The sequence below is a fragment of the Gymnodraco acuticeps genome, unplaced genomic scaffold (assembly GCF_902827175.1).
Source record: "Gymnodraco acuticeps unplaced genomic scaffold, fGymAcu1.1, whole genome shotgun sequence".
Taxonomy (NCBI): Eukaryota; Metazoa; Chordata; class Actinopteri; order Perciformes; family Bathydraconidae; genus Gymnodraco; species Gymnodraco acuticeps.
This window is the reverse complement of record NW_022991965.1, coordinates 1-26,017: the sequence shown is the minus strand read 5'-3', so window position 1 is coordinate 26,017 and position 26,017 is coordinate 1. Positions and strand designations below refer to the sequence as shown.

The 26,017-nt window shown below is 40.7% G+C and overlaps 1 protein-coding gene across 1 annotated transcript; it reads left to right on the top strand.

Annotated features, from left to right (window-relative positions):
• Window positions 1-263: 263 nt before the first annotated feature.
• On the top strand, window positions 264-24,884 carry LOC117536048 (serine/threonine-protein phosphatase 6 regulatory ankyrin repeat subunit B-like; the record flags this gene model as incomplete). The annotated part of the gene is given in 15 exon segments (XM_034200772.1): window positions 264-779; window positions 1,927-2,010; window positions 5,099-5,177; window positions 8,137-8,210; window positions 13,058-13,239; window positions 13,241-13,256; window positions 16,856-16,906; window positions 16,908-16,944; window positions 17,843-17,901; window positions 17,903-17,986; window positions 18,257-18,469; window positions 19,231-19,306; window positions 20,600-20,714; window positions 20,798-20,880; window positions 24,821-24,884. Coding segments are annotated over 15 exon segments (1,247 nt in total), but the record flags the coding sequence as incomplete, so codon positions are not given.
• Window positions 24,885-26,017: the final 1,133 nt, after the last annotated feature.

Here is a 26,017-nt window from a genome sequence, read left to right as displayed (position 1 = left end):
CACTACATACTGATATACACCTGAACATCAGCAGGAGAGGACTCTTTAAAGTAGAGACACTACATACTGATATACACCTGAACATCAGCAGGAGAGGACTCTTTAAAGTAGAGACACTACATACTGATATACACCTGAACATCAGCAGGAGAGGACTCTTTAAAGTAGAGACACTACATACTGATATACACCTGAACATCAGCAGGAGAGGACTCTTTAAAGTAGAGTCACTACATACTGATATACACCTGAACATCAGCAGGAGAGGACTCTTTAAAGTAGATGTCACTACATACTGATATACACCTGAACATCAGCAGGAGAGGACTCTTTAAATATAACTCCTGCAGCTCTAGTTGTGACACTACAGCAGCAAACATTTAAAAATGAGAAGCAGAAAGCAGAGGAAGTGTGAGCTGTGTTTCTTAAAGCAGAAGTGAAACGCTGCTCTGTGGTTCCTCTTGTTTCTGAGAAGGAGAGGCTGTGCAACAGGAAGTGAGGCAGGCTGCACACAGGAAGTGAAGTGAGTTCTCTGTTAGATCTGAATCATCATCAGGAGCACATCGAACTGGCAGCCCACATTTCTGCAGAGCTCTGACATCGACTTTTACTCTTTAAATAATCAATGTAGCTGTTGAACTCTATCGGTCGGTGTTAAAGGACCATGCAGGGATTTAAATCGTGTCACTTTTGTGTAAAAAATTAATAAAATCCATCCCATTTGCTCTGTGAACGCCACTACATGTAAGATGTCCTGCATTGTAGGGCTGCAACTAAAGGTAATAGTGACAGTTATCCCTTAAATTCCCATGTGATATCTTTAAATGTCTTGGCTTGTCAGTCCAAACCTCAAAATATGATCTATTATAGGAATTGTCTTCATATTTGAGAGGCTGAAATGGCATTTTTTACTTTTTCTTTTGCATGAAAAATGACTTTAATAATTATTTGTTCTTATTATTATTGGTGCTGCTTATATTTCTGCCATTGCATCTGTAGTTAAGAGCTGTTTCATGAATATAATGGAGTAAAAAGTGCACTATTCACGTCTGAAATGTAGTCGAAGTTAGTACAGACTTAAGTAAGTAATGAAGTTAGTCAGTAAGTACTTTAGCGAGTTGGTGAATAAGTAAAAAATGAGGTAGATTAGTCGGTAGGAGAGAAATAAAGAGGGTTGGGAGAGAAAGTGTGTGTGTGTGTGTGTGTGTGTGTGTGTGTGTGTGTGTGTGTGTGTGTGTGTGTGTGTGTGTGTGTGTGTGTGTGTGTGTGTGTGTGTGTGTGTGTGTGTTGTGTGTGTGTGTGTGTGTGTGTGTGTGTGTGGTGTGTGGTTGTGTGTGTGTGGGTGGGGCGGTGCCTCTATTTACCTCCTATCTGTAATCTGGTATAGAAAATACGGGTTTCAGAGACATGACCTTCATGGAGGCCTTTTCTCTGCACAGACATTTTACTTTTATGATTTCTATCTACAAAGAATCTTCTCCAACAACATTCTCTTTGCTTTGGGGGGGGGGGGGGGGGGGGGGGGGGGGGACATATTTTGTTCCTGTCTTCATGTAGGAAGTGAGTTTCATAATCCTTCTTGGTTTGAAGATGCATTTTGTATACAGTAGACTGCAGTCCTGAAGCTTCTGTAAACAGCTTTTAAGTTAAGCAGCTGCACACACACACACACACACACACACACACCACACACACACCACACACACACACACACACACACTCTTATATACCGTGGGAAGGATCATGCTCTCTTAACATGCGGTAAATCGCCCCTCGAACACTTCATCTGGTCACGTCTGCTCTCTGATGAATTCCTTTCACTGTTAAAATGCTCCGTGTGTGTTTCTGCCATAGACTGTGGTTTCTGCATGTCGGCCATGTTGCCTCTGGCCATGTGATTAACGTTTTGTCTTCTCCCTCCCCCAGCCTCCTCTCATCCAGGCGATCTTCAGCGGAGACCCTGAGGAGATCCGCATGCTCATCTATAAATCTGAAGACATCAACGCTCTGGTGAGGAAACACAAACAAAGTGTAAACATCAACACTGCGAGGTCACTTGTTAATCACAGCCCTCCCAGTCTTTTTACTTTTAAAACCTTGTTAAAAATATATATGTTATTATTAAAGGTAGGGTAGGTAAGAATGGAGGAACCAGCTCGAGTGCGCTAGAAATTGAAAATACACAACCGGAAAAAATCGGCCCCTTCCTTCAGACTTCCTCACAGAGCCCCTCCTCCAACACACACGAACGAGCACATGACCAATGAGGGCACGAGGTAAGTTTGTGCCCAGATGGAAGGCTGACAGGCAGGTAGGCCATCCAGTTACTTTAGCCAACTCAGATGATTGGTCGTGCTTTTTACAGCGCCACGGCTTCCACAGATGACATTTTTTTAATGTATTTATTGTCAAAGAATTAAATTTATTCATTGCTATCGGGATGTTAAGAGCATTCCATGGAATATAACAACAAGTTAAATAAAGTGAAAATACCTACCCCACCTTTAAGGAGCCCAAGAAAGTTCTCGATCTCTTGCAGAAGTGAGCATTCAGTTAAAAAGTCGCCGTTTCATTTCTTGGAAACAGACAAAATGTTTGTTAACAGGCCCTTAACAACATACTGAGTGCCCTTCCTTCCTTCCTTCCTTCCTTCCTTCCTTCCTTCCTTCCTTCCTTCCTTCCTTCCTTCCTTCCTTCCTTCCTTCCTTCCTTCCTTCCTTCCTTCCTTCCTTATAAACCATCTGCAAAGGTGATATTTTAACCATTTAAAATCTTGCATTGTTTACATCCATGTTTTCTAGGTCTTATTCTTCACTTCCTTTGCTCTGTACACACATTTGCATCCTCTTGCAGTTATAAAATACAACCCCACAGGCAACCTTAACATGTTTTCTAATAATTAGGACATCTTTGCCTCATAATTTACATGTTTACCTTCTCACAATTTCAAAATGTATGCCTTAAAACTACAAGAGAACATATCTCTATCAAATGCCTAATGCACATTTCGTCACTGGATATGTTTTTTCGTAATTATGAGATGCAAAATATGAGACCTTTTTAATTCATATTTATGAGAACAATTGCGTTTAGTAAGCAGCCAATGCATTGGTCAACATGTGCAAAAGTCCACACAGAGATATTGCATATATTTATTAAGGATTTAACCGATAGCTGGATGTATTTATATCATTTGTATGGCCATAACTTAATGTAAACAGCGTAGTTACTCTTTGTACTACGCCCTTATGCTTATACACAGGGTCTAAAAGTACTTATCCATCCCAATATGTAATTGTATGCTAATCTACAAAAAATCCCTTTCCTTTATGCATCTTAGCTTCAAATCAGCTTTTGGGGAAATAAAAACCTCAGATGTCTTCAGGCGTCACTTCCTGTTGCTCTCAGCAGTGAGTGGAGGAGGTCAGAGTTCAGAGTGTGTGTGTGTTTATCTCCATCATGTTGCATATATGCACAACACATGTCTGTATCCACACACAGTGTTTAGTCTCTGGAGTCTAGAGAGGGTTACAGGACTCTTCGGCCCAATCCCAAACCACGCCCTACCCCTCCGTGACGGAGTGAGTGCCACTCGCAGCTCAACGAGGCTCCTCCTGTCAGATGGAGGGAGTAAATACAGCGGCAAGCTTTGGGACAAACTCTCCTCTCTCCGGCAGAAACAGGAAATGCCGTAACTGTATTTAACAACGGTTTCAAATCAGCATCTAGACAACACATTTAAATTAATTACATTATTTTATCCAAAGCGACTTACATACATTCAGTACTGTGGACAATCCCCACAGGAGCAATTTGGGGTGAAGTGTCTCAGGGACTCAACAACATGCTGACTGCAGTGGGACTCGAACTTGCTACCCCCTGATTCAAAGTTCGAGAAATTTAAATGAATAACTCAAATAAAACTCCAAATATCTTTCATTGTGTTTCAAAGCTCTTTTAGTTTTAAACCTGATGTTTATAAGCTTCTTAGTTTTTGCAACAGTCTGTAAATATACACAACTTTATAATAAAATGCACAATTTTACCTTTTCTAGACTAAACACAGGTATGATCCTAAGTTAAAACATATGAGGTCATCATGAGGTTGTTAACATCGTAATTTATCAGTGGATGTTTGCTGGAACTAGGCTACTTGTAAACAGCGTGTTTCCTGACGGACACACACAGCGTGACTCCGGTCAGGTAGAGACCGGTCTCAAGTCAGCACCGCTGGCAGACTCGCTGTTTGAGGGCTTGATAGCCCACTCCCCCTCCACGCTCGTTGGTTTGGAACAGCACTTGATGTAGCGGACCTCCGGGGCGAACGGAGGGGTAGTGGTAGGGGTAGTGTTGTAGGGTAGTGTGTAGGGGTAGTGAAGTAGGGGTAGTGGTTGTAGGGGTTGTAGGGGTAGTGAGTAGGGTGTAGTGTGTAGGTGTAGGTGTAAGTGTTAGGGTGTAGGGTAGTTGTGTAGGGTGTAGGCGCGGTTTGGGATTGGGCCTTCTTCTTCCTGTGGTGGAGTGTGGAGGAACAATGGAGGGTTTGACACTTAAAGCCCTGAGCTCATCAACTGTGAACTGATATCACTCCTCCTCTGTGGACCATCATGGAGGAGTCACAGATTATTATAAGGGACATTAACGTTGTGTGTGTGTGTGTGTGTGTGTGTGTGTGTGTGTGTGTGTGATGGCTGACTGATTTAGAAAATAATAATAATTAAAACAGAAAACTTGGTGGAAAATTGCAATTTACATTTAATTTTAAATTGCTCTCTAGATTCCTAAAGTGTCGGTACCCTTTTTATTTTTTACACCCCTGCTCCTAAGACACCTTACATCTGGCTTTACTCCAGCTCTGTGGATATTGAGATATCTAAACGGTTGCTTTGGTGGCGTATCCTATTGGTACCTGTAAACATTTATTTATTATTATGTCTTTTAAACAAGAACCATGTATAGAAATCCATCTGGAAAAGGGTTCCATCTGTAGTCCTAATGTGGACCTCCACTCTCTTAAACCGCAGCACCTTAGAATAGGTGCAGCTTATTAATGAAGGTTAGACTCTCATACTTTTACATTATTACAATATCTCCTCCTCAGGATTCAGAGAAGCGCACCCCGCTGCACGCTGCCGCCTTCCTGGGAGATGCAGAGATCACCGAGCTCCTCATCCTCTCTGGTAAAATCATTTCACCTTCTCTGAGTTTTATCTTCCATCTTTCCGTTAAAGGTCACCTATTATGCAAAATCCTCTTCTTCATGTCCTTTCTACATCAACAGGAACAAAGATTCTCTCTCTTTTTCTCCTGATCCATTTCTATAAAAACCTGTCTGAAAATGAGCTGATCAGATTTTGGCCACTTTGTGATGTCATAACAATGTTTTGGCTTGTGTAACCATTAGCCAATCAGCAACCAAGGTAACCCCCCCCCCCCACCTTATCACCTGAATCTTCTCCTAGAGCACCATTAGGTGCTTTCACACCGGATTACTTTTCCCAGTATCGTTCCGATATAGTTTCCGAAAATTTGCGTTCACACCAGAGGTTGCGCTAGACTTTCTCGCTGCCCCTCATTTTGACGGACAGGATCGTAAAACTTCCGTCAAAATCCAGAATTACCCGTCGGCCTTTACACAACTCTGACGAGGCGGGGGGGGGAAGCATTGTGAACTGTCAACGGGGGGGGACAGTTCACATGCGCCGTGTTATGCATGGCTGCTGCACCTCGCGGGAGCGTGCACAGCGTAAAGCCAAAACTCACAGGACATTTCAATTATTTGTGCGGCACAGTTAGGTTTGGAAACGGTGTCATTTCCTTTTTGGAGGGCATGCATAACGGCATAACACCGGAGCCTCGCTGCGGGGAAACTTTGGGCGCTGTTCCGAGTTTGTTCTAATCTGTCAAAATATGACGGACTGCTTTCAGATTTGTCCGTCATTGTTAAAAAAAATCCGTCATAGACGGAAAATATTCGGTTAACGCGACCTCTGGTTCACACCAAAAAAATCTGGAACTAGAACTTAGTTCATGAGAACCTTTTCACCCCCTTTTCAGTCCCTGCTAGAGAGCAGGTTCTCTCGTGGGAGAAAAAGGTTCCTATGTCTGATTGGCTGGGCGGATTGCAAACCACGCCCCGTAAAACTCCCAAAAAGTTTGGTGAAGCTGCCATTTTATTTTCCTCGCATTAGCATTATTAGCATTAGCATTAGCCCAGCGCACAAACGCAGAGAGACTAACTTATGGCAACACAAAAGAAAACATGGGAATGGTGGAGAACCCGGAATAAGTTCCCTGATACCTCATTCACACCAACACAACTCAGACAGGTTGCTTCACCATGAGCAGAAACCTTTATATATACAGTCTATGGCAGAAACTCTGAAACTCTTGTTAAGTTTCTCCATCGTTGTACAAACTGGATAAAACGCAGGCTTTTTGCTGTTGTTCAGGAGTTGATCTGTCTCTGCCCCCGCCTCGACGTAAGCGTGACGTATGCGGTGCTTTTGCTCTGGCCGGACAATTTTTTGGTGCTTGAAACGAACCGGATTCCGGAGCTAAGAGGCTGCTCCGCTGCGGTGTGAAGAGGAAAACCCGGTGCTTTTCAAGCTCCAGCTCCGAACCCGCCCTGAAACACCGTTGGTGTGAATGAGGTATGAGGGAGGATTACGCAAATGATCCGCTGACGTCACTTCTGCTTCTTCTGCTTTGGGTTTACTGGCAGGCCGCAAACCACTTCACGGCGTATACTGCCACCCGAAGTCCCCGGCCGGAAGTCCCCGGAGTTGGGGACTGGCTTCAGTAGAAGCTGCTGGGACTCCCAGCAGCTTCTACTGAAGCCTTCCGAGTAAATCGCCAGAACACCGACACCTCCTCATCTCCACCGCTTATTCCGGGTTCTCCACCATTCCCATGTTTTCTTTTGTGTTGCCATAAGTTAGTCTCTCTGCGTTTGTGTGCTGGGCGAATGCTAATGCTAATAATGCTAATAAAATGGCGGCTCTACAAAACATTTCATAGTTTTACGGGGCGTGGTTTGCAATCGCCCAGCCAATCAGAACTGTGGTACTTTTTCCCCCCAGGAAAGTACCTGCTCTCAGCAGGCGCTAAAAATGGGGTGAAAAGTTCCCGGCACTTAGTTATTTTTATGGTGTGAACGCGACATCAGGGGTACTAACGGAACTAAACGCGAAAAGTACGGGTGAAAAGTACTCGGTGTGAACGCGGCTATTTTGTTCTTTTTAACCAAATCTCTCTCAGAGGGGCGTGGGGAGTGGCTCCTTATTTTCATCTAAAGTAACAGACAGAGAATCAAGCACTTTTGAAAAGGGCTGAAACAGAGGGGGATTATGGGTTAATGCTGCAATGATCTGTGCATAACACGTATTAAAATGCCAGATTATAAAAGAGCTTTATTTAAATGCCTTAGTCTGCTTCCTCTTCTTTTCTAATTACACCTCAAGGGTAATTTTTTTCCTACAGAGGAAGTACATATTTATAAAAAACTCATTAACATATTTAGACATATATTTAAAATAGTTCTCAAAAAGCTGGGCACTGTAGTTCCTATCAGACATGATCTAAACAGGGAATACATGTGCATATGTTTAGGACTATTTTCAGCGGCGGATGAATACACAATCGGCGTAATAGAGAGTTTTTTTGGCAGCAGGACGGTGTGTGTGGGATTGGTCTCCAGTAGCACCTGTGTGTCATTGATGTGTTAATATATCTATTTTATTAACATTATTTTCTGCACAACAACTGGAGCGCTGTGGCTCAGAGGAGAACGCCTCAATTACGCTCTGCATTAAGGCGGCGTGATATTAGGGAATTATGGGAAAACATGTTTGAATATCGGGATAATGAGACAGAAAGCGTCTGCCTTTCTGCAAACTGCTATAGGCACGAAATTACTTGTTTAATTATTGAAAAAAATAGAACAAATTGAACATTGAACTTACAACAATAGGCACAAATAAACAAAAATAAACAAATAAATACTTAATAGTAAAAAGGTATCTTTCAAAGTTCAACATAGCAGTCTTTCGCAATGTGTTTATTGCAATAAGAATGAAAATGTTAATGTGTTGGGTTTGTAAACTGGAATTTTTCTGCTTCATCTTTTTTTTTCTGCAGGGGCTCGGGTCAATGCCAAAGATAACATGTGGCTCACCCCCCTCCCATCGGGCGGGTGGCATCCCGGAGCGAGTGTGAACACACACACACACACACACACACACACACACCACCATGACTAACACACACTCACGGATGAGAAGGAGGCCAACTTACACACTAAAACTTACACGCAAACTTAAGTTGGTTTATTGTTATGAACTACAACAACAATCACTCTTTAGGTACTTCACACACACCACACACACACACACACACACACACACACACACACACCCACACACCACACACACACACACACACACACACACACACACACACACACACACACCATGTATACAACACTTCAGGGGACATTACATTGACTTACATGCCATTTTCTTGGAGACTTATCCTAACCCTTAACCATAAACCAACACATGCCCTAACCCTTTACCCTAACCCTGTCTTCATCCTAAAATTAATGATTCCCCCTCATGGGGACCTCCAATTTGTTCCCCATAAGGGAAGCCAGTCCCCACACGTGACTGTGTAACAGATTTAGGTCCCCACAAGTATAGTAATGCTAGGACCACACACACACCCGCACGCACAACACACACACTAATTAGACTGTAAAGTACGTACAACATTTTGGGATAATGCGTATTCTCTTCAAGGATTTATGTGGCTTCCATTATAACTGACCCTTACTAATAATTATCTTTGATTAACCTCCGATCAGATACTTATGAACAATGGATTATTAACTAGAAACACAACTGCCATTTATCGTATGTGCTTGAAACAATCAAAGTGAAATGAACACTGAATTAGATTAGGTTTTTTATCGACCCTAAATGAAGGAATTGTTTTGTTACAGCACCATGTAAGCAAGAAGGTGTTGAACAAATGAAAAACTAAATACAATTAAACAGTAAATGCTTAAATATCATCAGAAGAAGGATATCTAAAGCGTATCTATAGAGGAAATTAATGAAGAGGTTTTTTTACACTCTTGCTTTGCCACCATGACTCAGGTACCTCGTGATATTTACCTGAAAACATCTTTTATTGTCCTCTAAACACATCTCACACACAGAGCTTCACCTCAGAGAATGTGGGTTATACCAGTTAGTCTGTCACCATCACTCCCATCACAAACTGGATATTCAACATGGCTGGAATAACTGCCAGCGCTCTGCCCCCCATTACATACAGAGACTCTACGAGGTTAAATACCAAAGAGTTAACGAATCTGTCTGAAGTCATGACTCTGAGTCTTTATTCATTCACACAACGGTATGTTACAGGTTTACGCAAAGCAGCTGTACACATGCTTTGGATAAAATCACTTTCAGTCCATGTGGGGAGATGTTTGCACTCAACACAAGGTATTAAAAGTGAGGACATTTATGGCGCGTTTCCACTGCAGCAGGTAGCTCGCTTTAAGCGTGCCGAGCCGTGCAGGGCCCGTTTTTGGTTGCATTTCCAAGAGGCCTAGTACCGGCTAGCGGGTCCTAATTCACAGTTTTTCTGGCCCCATAACATCGTGGTTCTAGGGCCAGGAACAACCAGGCTGAGTCGGTTTGAGTATGCTAAACTAGAGAGAGAATCGCTGGCAAGGGGACTACAACAAGATGAACATGTTTGACCGTGATTTAATTGTAATACACGTTTCAAAATGATCCCGAAGTAACAACATACTGATACCGGTTAGTAAAAACCATGAATTAATGCTTTGACAAGTCTGCAGACAGACGGCAGGCGAAAAACCCTTTAAAATGCGTGTTTTCTAAATGGAGCTTGGCTAAGCTAACGTTTTGCTCCGACCGTCCACACTCACAACAACGGCCTATCCAGACATAAATAAACCAGCGACTGTATTCTCCATGACACAGGCAGTCTGTGGTTTGTACTTGTTTAACTTTTGTCTAGTTTCTGAACAGATATGAAGAGCTGTGAGCTCTGAGTGCTAAGAGCTAACGGCTGTGTTGTTTTTCTGGGGCTCTCATTGAAGATGACGTCACGGCTCCGCCTACACTGCGTTACTATAGCAACTACCCCAGTTCCTAAACTGTAATGGAAGCGCAGCATAAAGTGAGCCGGGCCTAATAAGGCCTAACCAAACCGAGCGAGGCCGAGCGAGGCCTGCAGTGGAAACGCGCCATAACAGCCTGTAGCTTTATTTACAACATTGAAATAACAAGATCTTACAGTGTATTGAAATTGAATTAAGTAGAGAATAAAATATGCCTGCTACGATACCTCAGAGAAACACGTGATTTTTTTAAAATATATATTCATAGGCCTATGCCTTTCCAGAAACACAGTTATGTTAGCTTACCTTATTCATTTGTTTTATTTTGACCTTGTTTTGTCCTTTAATTCATTCCGAATAACCCGGAAACTAATCCTTATAGTAAATAAATAGCTTGATATTCTGGTTTTGTTTAGCCTGCTCATTAGGGTATTTGATAATAGGCGTTGTTTGTTTGCTGATGTACCTTGTGGTCATGTCTTCTACCACAATGAATATATGCCACATCAAATAATGACAAAATAAATGGCTGTTTCGGAAATTCATTCAAATTTTAACATAATTTTTAAGGTCATGTTGATGGACTTATTTGCAGCATCAGGTTCATTTTCACATATTACTTCTAGTTGTGCTTCATGTGTCAGTCTGTCCATTTATTCTATTTAAATCTCTCTTATAACTTATGCTGCCCACATATTCTCACTCTCAGTTTCACTGTGAAGTACGTCTCATTTCAGGATCTAAAGATAACTTTTTAAAACATCCCTAAATAATTATCTCTGGTGGTCGCGGTGTGTACATAAATAAGACATGAATACTGTTCATACAAAGAACTGATAGATTCGTAGCACACAAGTGAGGCACAGAGGTGTGAAGTAATAGAGTACAAATACTTTGTTACTGTACTTAAGTACATGTTTCTGGTATCAGTACTTTACTCTACTACTTATTTTCTGATGACTTTTTACTTCTACTTCTTACATGTTGAACACAAATACCTGTACTTTCTACTTCTTACATGTTGAACACAAATACCTGTACTTTCTACTTCTTACATGTTGAACACAAATACCTGTACTTTCTACTTCTCACATGTTGAACACAAATACCTGTACTTTCTACTTCTCACATGTTGAACACAAATACCTGTACTTTCTACTTCTTACATGTTGAACCCAAATACCTGTACTTTCTACTTCTTACATGTTGAACTCAAATACCTGTACTTTCTACTTCTCACATGTTGAACTCAAATACCTGTACTTTCTACTTCTTACATGTTGAACTCAAATACCTGTACTTTCTACTTCTTACATGTTGAACTCAAATACCTGTACTTTCTACTTCTTACATGTTGAACTCAAATACCTGTACTTTCTACTTCTTACATGTTGAACTCAAATACCTGTACTTTCTACTTCTTACATTTTCCAAACAGGCTGGTTACTTTAGTTTGAATGTGTGTTTGGTGGCGTGATCATTATTATTTAGAGCCTATTGATTTGAACACGATCCGTGTATCCATCATTTCCAGAGGCCTGTACTACGAAGCTGGTTCAACCTAACCTGGATATGTTTGAGTTAGCCGGTTGGCCTAATCCAAAACATACGCGCTCTCGCTAAACGGTACTACGACGCGGGTTATCAAGTGGATCGCTCAAGCCAGCCGTGCGTTCACATGAAAGGGTTGGTATTTGGAGCATTCGACCAATCGCAAACATGGAGAAGCATACTGACAGCGCAGCGTCATACTTCCTGAATGAAAAGTCAACTATAATATTAGACATATGAAGAAGTTCAACTTTAAACATCCATGACTCAAACACTTTATCCAGGATCAAAGCCACAGAGCTGCACCTGCAAGGTGAATACAGCTGGTAACAGAACAAGTGTTTGAATGCGTACATTAACAGGTTTATGATATCACTGCCCCGTCTAAAACACCATCTGACTTTCATTACATTTGACTCGAGTGTTTCGTCAACTTAATGTGTTGCTTAAAATAATACTTCTGCATACAGTATGTGACACTGTGAGTGTTGCACGGCCAGATACGGCTCAGCTGACTCAGATCAGGAGATATATGATACATTATGAAGTGATATGCCGCGGACTGTACTTAATGTTACTCTGATCCGGTTATTTATGTTGTGGCAGATATTTAAGTAAGCTTTCTTAACGCTAATGTTATAATAGTCAGATTGCTCTGAAGATGGAGGTGATATTCTATTCATGTTCACGTTCACACAGTCGGTGATTTTTGCCGGCCGTCTTTCCTGCGACGGCAGCTTTTCTGTATTTCCTTTCTCCTGTAATATGACTTGATCGCTTTAAACTCCGCACACTGAGCTCTGATTGGTCAGCAGGCGGTGCTTTCACTGAGTTGAGCTCTTAGCCTGCAACCTAACCTGTTCCCGACCAGGTTAGCCGCTAAGCATAAGTTACCATGGAGAGATCTAGCCTGCTAAAAAGAGAACCAGCGTCGTAGGGACCGGAAAGCCGGAGTTTTCCCTGAAGTTGGCCGCTAAGAGAAAATCCTGCTTCGTAGTACAGGCCTCTGGTCTTCTCTAAAGAAGAGGGACCAATGGAAACGTTGTCATGTTGCCGTTGTTCAGCATGGAAACATTCATTAGCTAACAATGACATTATTGTTCTATTAATATAAAGGGAGGTCAGGTACTCTTTAAAGCAGCTGCTAGTTATGGGTACTTTTTACTGAAGTACATTTCAAAGCCTCTTTACTTTTACTTGAGTAAAGAAGATTAGTCAGTACTTCTACTTTCACCAGAGTATTTTTTAAACACGAGTATCTGTACTTCTACTTGAGTAAAGGATGTGTGTACTTTTGCCATCTCTGGTGAGTTATTGATCTCTTAAAATAAACTCTCTGTTCCTCCTCAGGAGTCGGTGAGGGTTCTGATCCGTCACTCGGCCGATGTGAACGCTCGGGATAAGAACTGGCAGACGCCACTTCACGTCGCTGCAGCAAATAACGCTCTGCGATGCGCAGAGGTCATCATCCCCCTGCTGAGCAGCGTCAACGTGTCGGACCGCGGAGGACGCACCGCGCTGCATCACGCGCTAAAACGGACACACGGAGGTAATGCAGACAATCATTTATGTTTTGTTTTATCAGTTAGATTTAAAGAGTCCCCTCCTGCTGATGTTCAGGTGTATATCAGTATGTAGTGTCTCTACTTTAAAGAGTCCTCTCCTGCTGATGTTCAGGTGTATATCAGTATGTAGTGTCTCTACTTTAAAGAGTCCTCTCCTGCTGATGTTCAGGTGTATATCAGTATGTAGTGTCTCTACTTTAAAGAGTCCTCTCCTGCTGATGTTCAGGTGTATATCAGTATGTAGTGTCTCTACTTTAAAGAGTCCTCTCCTGATGATGTTCAGGTGATATCAGTATGTAGTGTCTCTACTTTAAAGAGTCCTCTCCTGCTGATGTTTCAGTGTGTATATCAGTTATGTAGTGTCTCTACTTTAAGAGTCCTCTCCTGCTGATGTTCAGGTGTATATCAGTATGTAGTGTCTACTTTAAAGAGTCCTCTCCTGCTGATGTTCAGGTGTATATCAGTGTGTAGTGTCTCTACTTTAAAGAGTCCTCTCCTGCTGATGTTCAGGTGTATATCAGTATGTAGTGTCTCTACTTTAAAGAGTCCTCTCCTGATGAGTTCAGGTGTATATCAGTAGTAGTGTCTCTACTTTAAAGAGTCCTCTCCTGCTGATGTTCAGGTGTATATCAGTATGTAGTGTCTCTACTTTAAAGAGTCCTCTCCTGCTGATGTTCAGGTGTATATCAGTATGTAGTGTCTCTACTTTAAAGAGTCCTCTCCTGCTGATGTTCAGGTGTATCAGTATGTAGTGTCTCTACTTTAAAGAGTCCTCTCCTGCTGATGTTCAGGTGTATATCAGTATGTAGTGTCTCTACTTTAAAGAGTCCTCTCCTGCTGATGTTTCAGGTGTATATCCGTATGGTAGTGTATATACTTTAAAGAGTCCTCTCCTGCTGATGTTCAGGTGTATATCAGTATGTAGTGTCTCTACTTTTAAAGAGTCCTCTCCTGCTGATGTTCCAGGTGTATATCAGTATGTAGTGTCTTCTACTTTAAAGAGTCCTCTCCTGCTGATGTTTCAGGTGTATATCAGTATGTAGTGTCTCTACTTTAAAGAGTCCTCTCCTGCTGATGTTCAGGTGTATATCAGTATGTAGTGTCTCTAACTTTAAAGAGTCCTCTCCTGATGATGTTCAGGTGTATATCAGTATGTAGTGTCTCTACTTTAAAGAGGTCCTCTCCTGCTGATGTTCAGGTGTATATCAGTATGTAGTGTCTCTACTTTAAAGAGTCCTCTCCTGCTTGATGTTCAGGTGTATATCAGTATGTAGTGTTCTACTTTAAAGAGTCCTCTCCTGCTGATGTTCAGGTGTATATCAGTATGTAGTGGTCTTCTACTTTAAAGAGTCCTCTCCTGATGATGTTCAGGTGTATATCAGTATGTAGTGTCTCTACTTTAAAGTAGTCCTCTCCTGATGATTTCAGGTGTATATCAGTATGTAGTGTCTCTACTTTAAAAGAGTCCTCTTCCCTGCTGATGTTCAGTTGTATATCAGTATGTAGTGTCTCTTACTTTAAAGGAGTCCTCTCCTGCTGATGTTCAGGTGTATATCAGTATGTAGTGTCTCTACTTTAAAGAGTCCTCTCCTGCTGATGTTCAGGTGTATATCAGTATGTAGTGTCTCTACTTTAAAGAGTCCTCTCCTGCTGCTGTCCAGGTGTATATCAGTATGTAGTGTCTCTACTTTAAAGAGTCCTCTCCTGCTGATGTTCAGTGTGTAATATCAGTATGTAGTGTCCTCTACTTAAAGAGTCCTCTCCTGCTGATGTTCAGGTTGTATATCAGTATGTAGTGTCTCTACTTTAAAGAGTCCTCTCCTGCTGATGTTCAGGTGTATATCAGTATGTAGTGTCTCTACTTTAAAGAGTCCTCTCCTGCTGATGTTCAGGGTGTATATCAGTATGTAGTGCCTCTACTTTAAAGAGTCCTCTCCTGTGATGTTCAGGTGTATATCAGTATGTAGTGTCTCTACTTTAAAGAGTCCTCTCCTGCTGATGTTCAGGTGTATATCAGTATGTAGTGTCTCTACATGTCTCCATGCTTTAATGTTCAAAAAGCTCTTTATTTCTCTCATACTGCCTGTGCTGCTGCACCTCTTTTCACCCTCTGTCTGAAACCAGAGCCCAGTCTGCTCTGATTGGTTAGCTGGCCGGCTCTGTTGTGATTGGTCACCCGCTTAGAGATGTCCCGCCCCTTAGCCTCACGTACAATGTGTTGGAGCGCTAGCTAACTTTGGGATTTTAGCCGTTGCAGACCCTTTCCAAGCACACAAACCTATACAGACTGTAGGGAAAAGAAAAGCCCCCAAAAACTAAAATGACTGTTTTGTTTCCACTAAGAAATGTAAATGTGACGCACCTCGCTGCCCTCAATGGAAACACCAAGGTGACACATCTTCCATCACAGACTGAAAACCCACCTGTGTTGCTTGTACCTTAGCTATTAGACCTGACACACACACACACACACACACACACACACACACACACACACACACACACACACACACACACACACACACACACACACACACACACACACACACACACACACACCGTTTTTGCACTTACTGGGATTAGCACATTTGAAGCTAATACAACAGCAATTCTAATGATTAGGCTTGTTTGCAGCGTATACATCTGCATTTTCCTTCTTGTTCTGAGTTTGTATCTTCATGGTTTCTTGCACTGTGGATAAAAGCCTCAGCTAAATGTAATGAAACACGGACACTCACATACTCATTGTTTTAAGCAGTACAATGACACCAAAATCACAACTTTCCTGCAGCAGCATATCCACCAATAAACAGGCAGTGATGTAACCGGCCTTTGTGCTATTCTGGTTACTTCTGGTTAGAGCAAACAGGTGGGCGGCTGCAGGCTGTGTCATTGAGGTTATTAAGTGGGCTGTTCACTTTGGAAACGCTCCTTTTGTTTCAGGGAATCCATTCACAAATATGTTGAGTCTAAAATAACCGAGCAGAGGCGCAGATTTCTGAACGGCTCCTTCGGTTTCTGTCTCTGAAAAACAGTGTTTCTGCAACGAAACTGCCCAGGATGTGTTTACAGTGCTGGTTATATAAAGACCCAGCACACACACACCACAAACACACACACCACACCACACCACACACACACACACACACACACACCACACACACACCCATCACACACACACACACACACACACACACACACACACACACACCCACTCTTACATATTATATATATAATATCTTGTTTTAACGCCTAGAACCTCCTAAAACCACCAGACTCACGGACAGTTTCATCCCACAGGCCATAAGACTGTTAAACCACCTGAACTTTTGAAAGAACACCCACAACATTAATCTGTTTGTAACTCATATATATCAATAATCAATATTCCAATTACTTGTATATAGACTATTCTGCACAATTTGGGTTGTATTCAATTTTATTGTATTTACTTATCTGTTTTTATTGTGTTGGCTCTGTTGGAGGAGCCTGTGACCTAATAATTTCATGGTCCTGCACTGTAGCTATGCACACAGAATACGACATAAAAGCCTTGAACCTAGTTTTCCTCGTGTTTTGCCAGATGGTGAACCGGCTCCTGGCTAAAGGAGCGAACATCAACGCCTTCGATAGAGAAGGACGGCCGGGCGCTGCACTGGTCGGCGTTCATGGGTGAGACTCAAAGACTTTCATTTCCTCGAAGTAGAGTAGTGTCGGAATGAGTCCATCTAATAAATAAAGGAGATTTTCAATACAGCTGGAGCGAGAAGAAAAAGACACAACATTATTAGATTAGATTAGAATCTTTAATGACCACACAGCCAGGCTGGTGGAATGTGTGTTCAGTGCAGAGTATTACAGCTTGTTCCATACATTCAACATACAGTAAACAGACAATAAAAAGTACAACACACGGCACAGGGCAAAGACATATAACATAACGTCAAGGTGTGGTGGACTGTGATTGTTCATTGGGGTTATTTAGAGTCCATTTAGTGTCCGTATTAAAAGTCATCACAACAACAATATAAATACGTTTTAGATGTAAACAAACATGTGGGTAACTCCGGTTCACTGTAGGTGGAGTTTCCATATTTATACAAACTCTTTAACAAAAATGGGAATATTTGTTTAAGCACAATGAATTGGAAAAAGCATGTCCTGAGGCATTTTCTGAGCACAAGAGACATTGCACAAGTATATATCCCCACAAAGAAGAAGCAAACACATAATCACAGAAAATACAAGAACGAAAGTAAGAAAAAAAGAAAGAAAATCTATATATATATACAGACAGTAAACAATAGTTTCGAAATGAACATCTCAAAACAACATAGATGATTAACAATAATGTAAGTGGACATGTGATGAATATGTCATATTTAAAACAATTAAGATAAAAAGGGTGTAATTTATCACAATTTTACCTAAAAAAAAACGGTTAATAAAAGCAGTTTTGAGTCCATTCATTGATTAAATCAGCTGACCCGAAGATCTCAGCTTGGGTTCTGGACGTTGTTAAACAAATAACCAATGACTGTTTCTCCTCTCTCTGCGGCGCCCCCTGCAGGTCACCTGGACGTGGCGTGTCTGCTGGTGAGTCAGGGGGCGGAGATCAGCTGTAAAGACAAAACGAGGATACACCCCCCTCCACACAGCCGCCTCCAGCGGGCAGATCGCTGTCGTCAAACACCTGCTCAACCTCTCTGTGGAGGTAACACACACACAACACACACAGCACACACACAAACACACACACACACACACACACACACACACACACACACACACACACACACACACACACACACACACACACACACACACACACCACACACACACACACATTCTGACAGTTTTAGTTTGCCTACACTTGAAGACTTCCACTTTTAACCAACACTTATTAAGAACACATTTTCAGCACACACTGCAGTCACACCTTTCCTCGGCCCAGTATAACAAGTCTTATTTTCTGTGATAACAGATCGACGAGTCGAATGCGTTTGGGAACACGGCGCTGCACGTGGCGTGTTTTAACGGACAGGATGCTGTTGTCAGTGAGCTCATCGATTACGGAGCTAACGTGAGTCAGGCCAACAACAAGGGCTTCACGCCGCTGCACTTCGCTGCTGCGTCCACTCACGGAGCACTGTGTCTGGAGTTCCTGGTCAACAACGGGGCCGACGTCAACGTACAGGTACACCGAAAGTCTCACATAACAAGCCAAAACACCCAGGAGTTATGGAACAACAATATCTTTCATGGTAGAGCATGTTTTCTCAAACTTTTTCATACCAAGGACCACTTAACCAATAAAAAAACACTCAGCGGACCACCTAACTCCACAAATATCCAAAACACATCGTTTTTTACAAATCGCTGAAAATGGTACAAACAAGTGGCAACATGTGTGATGAAGGTGTTTATCTGGGGCTATATCATGCAATCGAAAGTGAAACTTAAGCTCGCTCCATTGCAGAGATATTCCCGCGAGAGTGTGAAAAACTTCAATAAATGTATTTATTTCAATGTGAAATTTAAAACCCAATATACTCACGAGACCACTAGGGGGCGCTCACGGACCACCAGTGGACCACACTTGAGAAGCACTGATGTAGAGTAAAGTTTGTGTTCACCTGATGAAAGTTAGTCCAATATTCTCCCTCTTTTGTGGCTCAGTTTTCTACCAAACTCCTGAGGGAAATATCTGGCCTTTTATCTGCTAAATAACTAGTCAAATTATAAGCTTGGTACTTTGGTACAAAAACAAAACTGAACAAGGATTTCGGATTTACATTTGCCAGAGACAATATTTTAAATGCTACTGTTGTGAGACAAGCCTACCCTTTCCATTTCGCTGTCCATTATTTTATACTCTACTTGTTTCTGAAAACGACATTTATTTGACAAATTAAACCATAAACCTGTTGTTTTATTTCTCCTGCCCTTTCTTCAGAGTCGTGACGGAAGAGTCCTCTTCACATGACGGCGGTTCACGGACGCTTCACTCGCTCACAGACCCTCATCCAAAACGGTTAGACCTCCTTATGATCGTTTTAGTATCTCAAACTTACACCTGTTGCATGTTCTCTGTTTGAAAAATCTCACTGGTCCCCGGCTTCAATCTCAGGATCCATGTATCTGTGATCCTCTCCAGAACGGAAGTAGTCATCACATACAGAGCATCAACTAGTTCCTGAACAGTGTCCTTCACATGCTGATATCCAAGAGAGGGAGTTACACAGTCACAAGATGGAGGAATAGAAAGCAGTATTCAATGTTTTACTTTCAGATTAGCTCCACGTCAGAAATGAGCATGCTTGATGTCTCTCTCCATAGAGGCTGAATCATCATGTTAATCACATAGCTATCATAGCCTCAAACAGTCCTGATGCTCTTCTAGTAGGGCTGCTCGATTATGGCAAAAATCATAATCTCGATTATTTGGGTCAATAATTGTAATTGCGATTATTAAATGCGATTATTCATTGACTTTGAAAACATCCATTTATTGTACTTTAAAACAAATAGAAATATAACTTGAACTTTTTAACTGTTTGAATTATACGTTCAGGGTGAATCAACTGAAAAAACAATATACAAATAAATTATACATTCATATCTACATTTAAATAAATAATATCAAAATAATAAATAACCAATAAACAAGATCAACAAACATGTTGCAGTGCACTGTCACAACCTGAAAACTCCTTACATATTCAACATATTCCACTCAGTTAAACGTTGAAGGCTGGCCAACCGTCATGGTCCAGAAGTAACAGGAAATAAATGTTGAACTAAAATTTAAGACCAAATAAAAATGTTTTGGCCACCATGGGAAAGGCTGGTAGGGCTGCTCATGTCATCTCTTAAAGATGTTTTGCTAGAAACTAGGGCTGCTCAATTATGGCAAAAATCATAATCTCTATTATTTGGGTCAATAATTGATATCACGATTATTAAAAACAATTATCCATTTACTTTGAAAACATCAATTTATTGGAGACATTTAGTTTGAACAGTATGTTTTTAACATACTGAACTTTAAGTATAACTCAACTGAAAAACCAAAAAAAAATAATAAATAAATAAATAAATAATCGTTGTATTTCGATTACGTTGTTTTCGTAATCGTTGCAAGCCATAATCGTAATTGCGATTAAAATACGATTAATTGAGCAGCCCTATCTTCCAGGTAATCACACATCCTGTCATGTTCACAGCTACAGATAGGATACCTTTGTTATCATGTTACTCTCATACTGGAAGAGAACATTCAGTATTTTCCCAACTTTCTCCCTTTAAAAATGGTATTGTGTGTCAGGTGGGGAGATCGACTGTGTGGACAAAGATGGAAACACTCCTCTGCACATCGCCGCGCGATACGGTCATGAACTCCTCATCAACACGCTCATCACCAGCGGAGCAGACTGCACCAGGTCTGATGGTTCACAGATGTTTGTTAATTATTACAATGAGTGAAAGCCGGTATAAGTTGTTTACTTTCTGCATCTCTCTCTAGGCGAGGAGTCCACGACATGTTCCCTCTGCACCTGGCGGCTCTGAACGCTCACTCTGACTGCTGCAGGAAGCTGCTCTCCTCAGGTGAACCACGAGGAAGAATGGAGTTTCCTGATCAAATTGACTGTGACTGACCCCGAGTTAAGACCCCAAAAAAGTCACGTCAGCGTCATGCTTTCTGTCTACCAGTTCCCCCCCTAATTACCCTATAGACTATGTTCAGTTCAGTTCACAAAAAAAACCCACATTAAGATGGATTACACTTTGTAGAATAAATAAATAATAACTATTAAAAGAGAAAACATGCCATGAGATTAAAAAATGTATTCTAAGAAAAGGTAAAATAGTAAAATATAAAGATAATATGACAAAATGTTATTTATTAAAATGTTAAAATACTGATGAAACCATTAAACATCTGGTACATTTTAAAATTATGGTAAAGTAGTAGTTGTTTTCTTAGGCGTCAACCTAGCTTTTATGCTCAAATTATAAAGAAAAATAGACTTGAAGTGTAAGTTTAAGGGTGCATCTAATGCTTGAAACATGCAAGTATGATTTAGAATTGTTATTTAAACCTTGACTGCCCTAATTGTAATTGACGGTTAATTCTTCACACACACACACACACACACATACCATGCATACACCACTTCAGGGGACATTACATTGACTTACATGCATTTCCTGGAGACTTATCCTAACCTTAACCATAACCAACACATCCCTAACCCTAACCCTCACCAAGCCTTCACCCTAAAATGAATGATTCCCCTCATGGGGACCTCCATTTTGTCCCCATAAGGGAGGCGAGTCCCCACACGTGACTGTGTAAATAGATTTAGGTCCCCACAATGATAGTAATACTAGGCCACACACACACAGGCTATATTCAGTTGTATCTATATTCTTAACTTATTTTACAGTGACTTTTTGTAAAATAACGTAACACTGATATCTTAATCTTAATTTTCTCTTGGTTGTGTTCTGATTCAGATTCTGTGTTGTCTTCACTTTATCTCAGTGTAACTTTCAATGGAGTTTGGCTCTGTTTTTTGTTTTGTTTTTCCACGCCCAGTGGTGAATTCCTGCACAAACACACATATTCAGCTCGGGCCAAATTCAAGTCATAATGTTCCAGAAACACAACCAGACCTCAGAGTTTAACGACTCACTGATGGCTCCTCTCTGTTCGGCTGAATCGTCCTCAGCATCACACTGACGCATGCTCTCTGATTAAAGTTACTCAGTGTTGTTTTCTGAGGAGATATAAGATCAACAGAGAGAACTAGAGGCAGTGGTGGACAGTATTTCTAATGTTATGCTTGATCTTTTCTACTTTACCCTTATTTTAGGTAAGATTCGTTAGATACGTATCAGACTGTTTACTCCAATACATTTAAAGTGGACCTATCATGCTATATTTGAAACATATATTGTAGAGCCATACCTATATAAAACATGTCTGTGAAGTTTTCTTTTCAAAATACCAAACAGATTATGCATTTTAGCCATGCCTTATTTCGCTCTATTTGCTTTTAGCCCTGTTTTTGCAAGGGCTGATTCTGTGACTACAGCGCCACCTACAGGCCTGGCATATGTTACTACAGGGTCTCCAGCACTTTCGATGGCCGTGGCTGTCTCCTCCCTATCGGTGGAGAGTTGCCCATATAGGCGGAGCTCCTCGCTTCTGACGTCAGAGATATTTCAAATCTGGATCAGTCTGTATCAGATCTGTTGCAGCCCCGTTTTTAGAGATTTGGGTACGGAGGAAAAGAGAGAGGGTTGTGCTTTCTGACACTTGGTGAGTTCCCTGACTCACCGGGGACACATATTCATGTATAAAAGACGTACACAAGTGCATTTTGCATGATAGGTCCCCGTTTAAAGAAAAGTCATAGTAGCTTTTTACATTTAAAAAACACATGATATTCTATATAATGAATGCAGTACTGTACTACTAATGTAAACAGTACTTTTGTAAGTATTGAAAATTGGCTCCACGTTGACAACATATCACTTAAAATGCTCCAAGTTAGTGATCAAAATAGGATAATATAATATCCTATAATAATAAAATACTGTGAAAGAGCCATTCTGCATACTTTACATTTGTATACTTTAAGTACATATACGTCTGTACTTCTACTATTAACAATCTGAATTCAGGATTTATTTGTAAACAAGCATTTTAAGACCATATTCAAGTAGTTTTACCCATACAAGGTGTTTTTAGTGTATATTAGTGCATGCAAAAACAGTGTAAGGGGAATTCAATAATAACAATATGCAAGAATTAGATATATTGCAGTATATGTGAATTCAAATGGAGAGGGTCTGAGTACTCTTCCTCCTCTGGGAGAAGCAACAGGGAAAGGCAACAATCCTCTTCTTGATAATTTAAGTCTTGAGTCTGCAGGCGAGCAGCAGGGAAACTCCTCATGAGTCTCTGCTGAGTCGCTGCTTTCTGTTTCAACAAAAGAAGTCATTTACATGTCTCTGTGTGTTGGTGTGTGTGTGTGTGTGTGTGTGTGTGTGTGTGTGTGTGTGTGTGAGCAGAAGTGCTGCTGAGCTTTTGTCTTCGTTAAACCCAGAGATAAATCAGATGCCAAAGTCTCTTTTACATCTGCAGAAAGCGTGAAAATTAGGCACATTTTTAACGAGAAAGAGTTTAAAAAGCCAAGAACACGAGACGACAACACACTGATTTAATGTTGTGATTCAGTGATGCTACAATTCACTCATGTGGTGGATACCTTTAACCAAAGAGCAACTAGAAAAACTGAATTCAACCTTCAGAAAAACCCAAAATCCAAATTTGCATCAAACCCACACAAACAGTTCAACAGTGTTCTTTATTATAGATACATATATATACACTTACTTACTTAGACACTTGCTTACTTAGACACTTGCTTACTTCCTTACTAGCTTATCATCTACTTTCCTTCTTGGTAACCCTCTTACTCACCTACTAACTAACTACTAACTAACTTACTTCCTTACTAGCTTATCATCTACTTTCCTACTTGGTAACCCTCTTACTCACCTACTAACTAACTACTAACTTACTTACTTCCTTACTAGCTTATCATCTACTTTCCTTCTTGGTAACCCTCTTACTCACCTACTAACTAACTACTAACTTACTTACTTCCTTACTAGCTTATCATCTACTTTCCTTCTTGGTAACCCTCTTACTCACCTACTAACTAACTACTAACTTACTTACCTTACTAGCTTATCATACTACTTCCTTGGTAACCCTCTTACTCACCTACTAACTAACTACTAACTAACTTACTTCCTTACTAGCTTATCATCTACTTTCCTTCTTGGTAACCCTCTTACTCACCTACTAACTAACTACTAACGTCCTTTTACTTCTTTATATCTTAATTACTTACTTACATACTTTTTAAATGTACCTACATTCTGTACTTCCTTCCTTCCTTTCTTACTTCCTCATTTCCTATTTACTTATCCTTACCCCTTACTGGCTTTCTTACGTACTTACTTACTTTCTGACTTATCTACTTACTTAGTTACTTACTCACTTGCCTACCACCTACTTACTTGCATACATACATACTTACTTGTGTACTTGATTACTTATTTGATGATCTGGAACGTATGTTTGTCAATAGCTTAAAACAACCTGACATGACGAGAAGAAATAAAAACACAACAGTCAAGGGCTCTTTGAAAAGTCCTTGTGATCATTTAAAATATTTTTTATATATTAGGTCGGAGCTGTCTTTGTTTCTCTGATTCCTTCCTTCCTCTTGTATATTTTAATTTAGGATATACCCTCTCTCTGTGTTAACACTTGTAGACGTTTCCCTGTTTGCACGTCCAGTCTCACCTAACTTCCCCCCCACCTGTCTCACTGACACCTGTCTCTCTCTCTCCTCCTGTCTCTCTCTCTCCTGCTGCTGCTGTGTGTTTCCTCCTCGTCTCCCTGCGCTGCCCCCTTCAGGCCGGAAGTTTAGCTTAATGTGTAACGACTCGGTCCTGTGTGCAGGCTTCCAGATCGACACTCCTGACAGCCTGGGGAGGAGCTGCCTGCACGCCGCCGCCGCCGGGGGGTGAGACACCGCCTGCACTTTATAACAACATATATGTGTACTTTTGGGGTCATAAAAGGAAGGTTTAAAAGGCCTTGAAGTATTAGAAATAAAGTCTAAACGTCAGATGATCAGACAGGTCGTGAAAAGTCGCTTACTAAAATTGTAATCCTCGTAGAAAGTTATTTTTATTCAACAGCATACAGTTATTCTATCGGAGCATGTATCAAAAGTAGGTAAACAAATATTCACATAGGTAGAAAATACTGCTTAACATAGAAAGTTTACTCTGAACTATAAACCCACTTTATTTAGAGATGAAACCGAGAGCGAGCTCACAATAAATGTTTATCCAAGGCAGAGAACATTTGAGTCTTATTTGTGATGAATCTTTCAGTCTGGACAGTGAATTCACTTTTTGCCATTTTTATTCTATTCCAATTGTATTTATTAGCCTGATTGTCTGTTGTGCCGTCTGACCTATAAAACAACAATTAAAACTAGTTCTGCTAAATCCTTCAATATGCAGTTTATAGAAAAGTTTTAAGCAGCATTTGATTAGTCACTTTGGCTTATTTGGACCAAATGTCTTGTTTTTAAACCCATAAAAGAGTAAATGTATGTAATGTTATACAGTCAATGTTATTCCTGCAGTATTTCTAATGGTATAACCTGTTTCCGCAGTAGTGGAGTGTGTGAAGCTGCTGCTGAGCAGCGGGGAGATCACAACAAGAGGGATAAGTGCGGCAGGTGAGAGAGTAAACACTGATCAGTTACGACCAGATTGATAATTCAAACAGAACAGTTAATTGACGATGGTTAGTGCTTTTTTATGCATATAAATTAAGTGTCCTCAAAATAAATCTTGCACCTGACACCTACAGTAATTATAAAATCTGTCTTAATGGCTAAATGGTTTATCTCTGTGTCAGGAGTATCTGTTCTAGAACATTTCTGTGTTTCGCAATATGATAAGAGTGCCAGCAGTATTTTATAGTAGCCTTTCGTTATTATGTATATTTTCCACCTGTATATTTTTACTTTTTAATGCCATTTTATTTCTATTTCAGAAATATTTTGGGATGTTTATTCGAGTGTCTTCATTTCTCAATTGCCTTGTTTTCATGCTGCAACGCAAACATTTCCCAAATTGG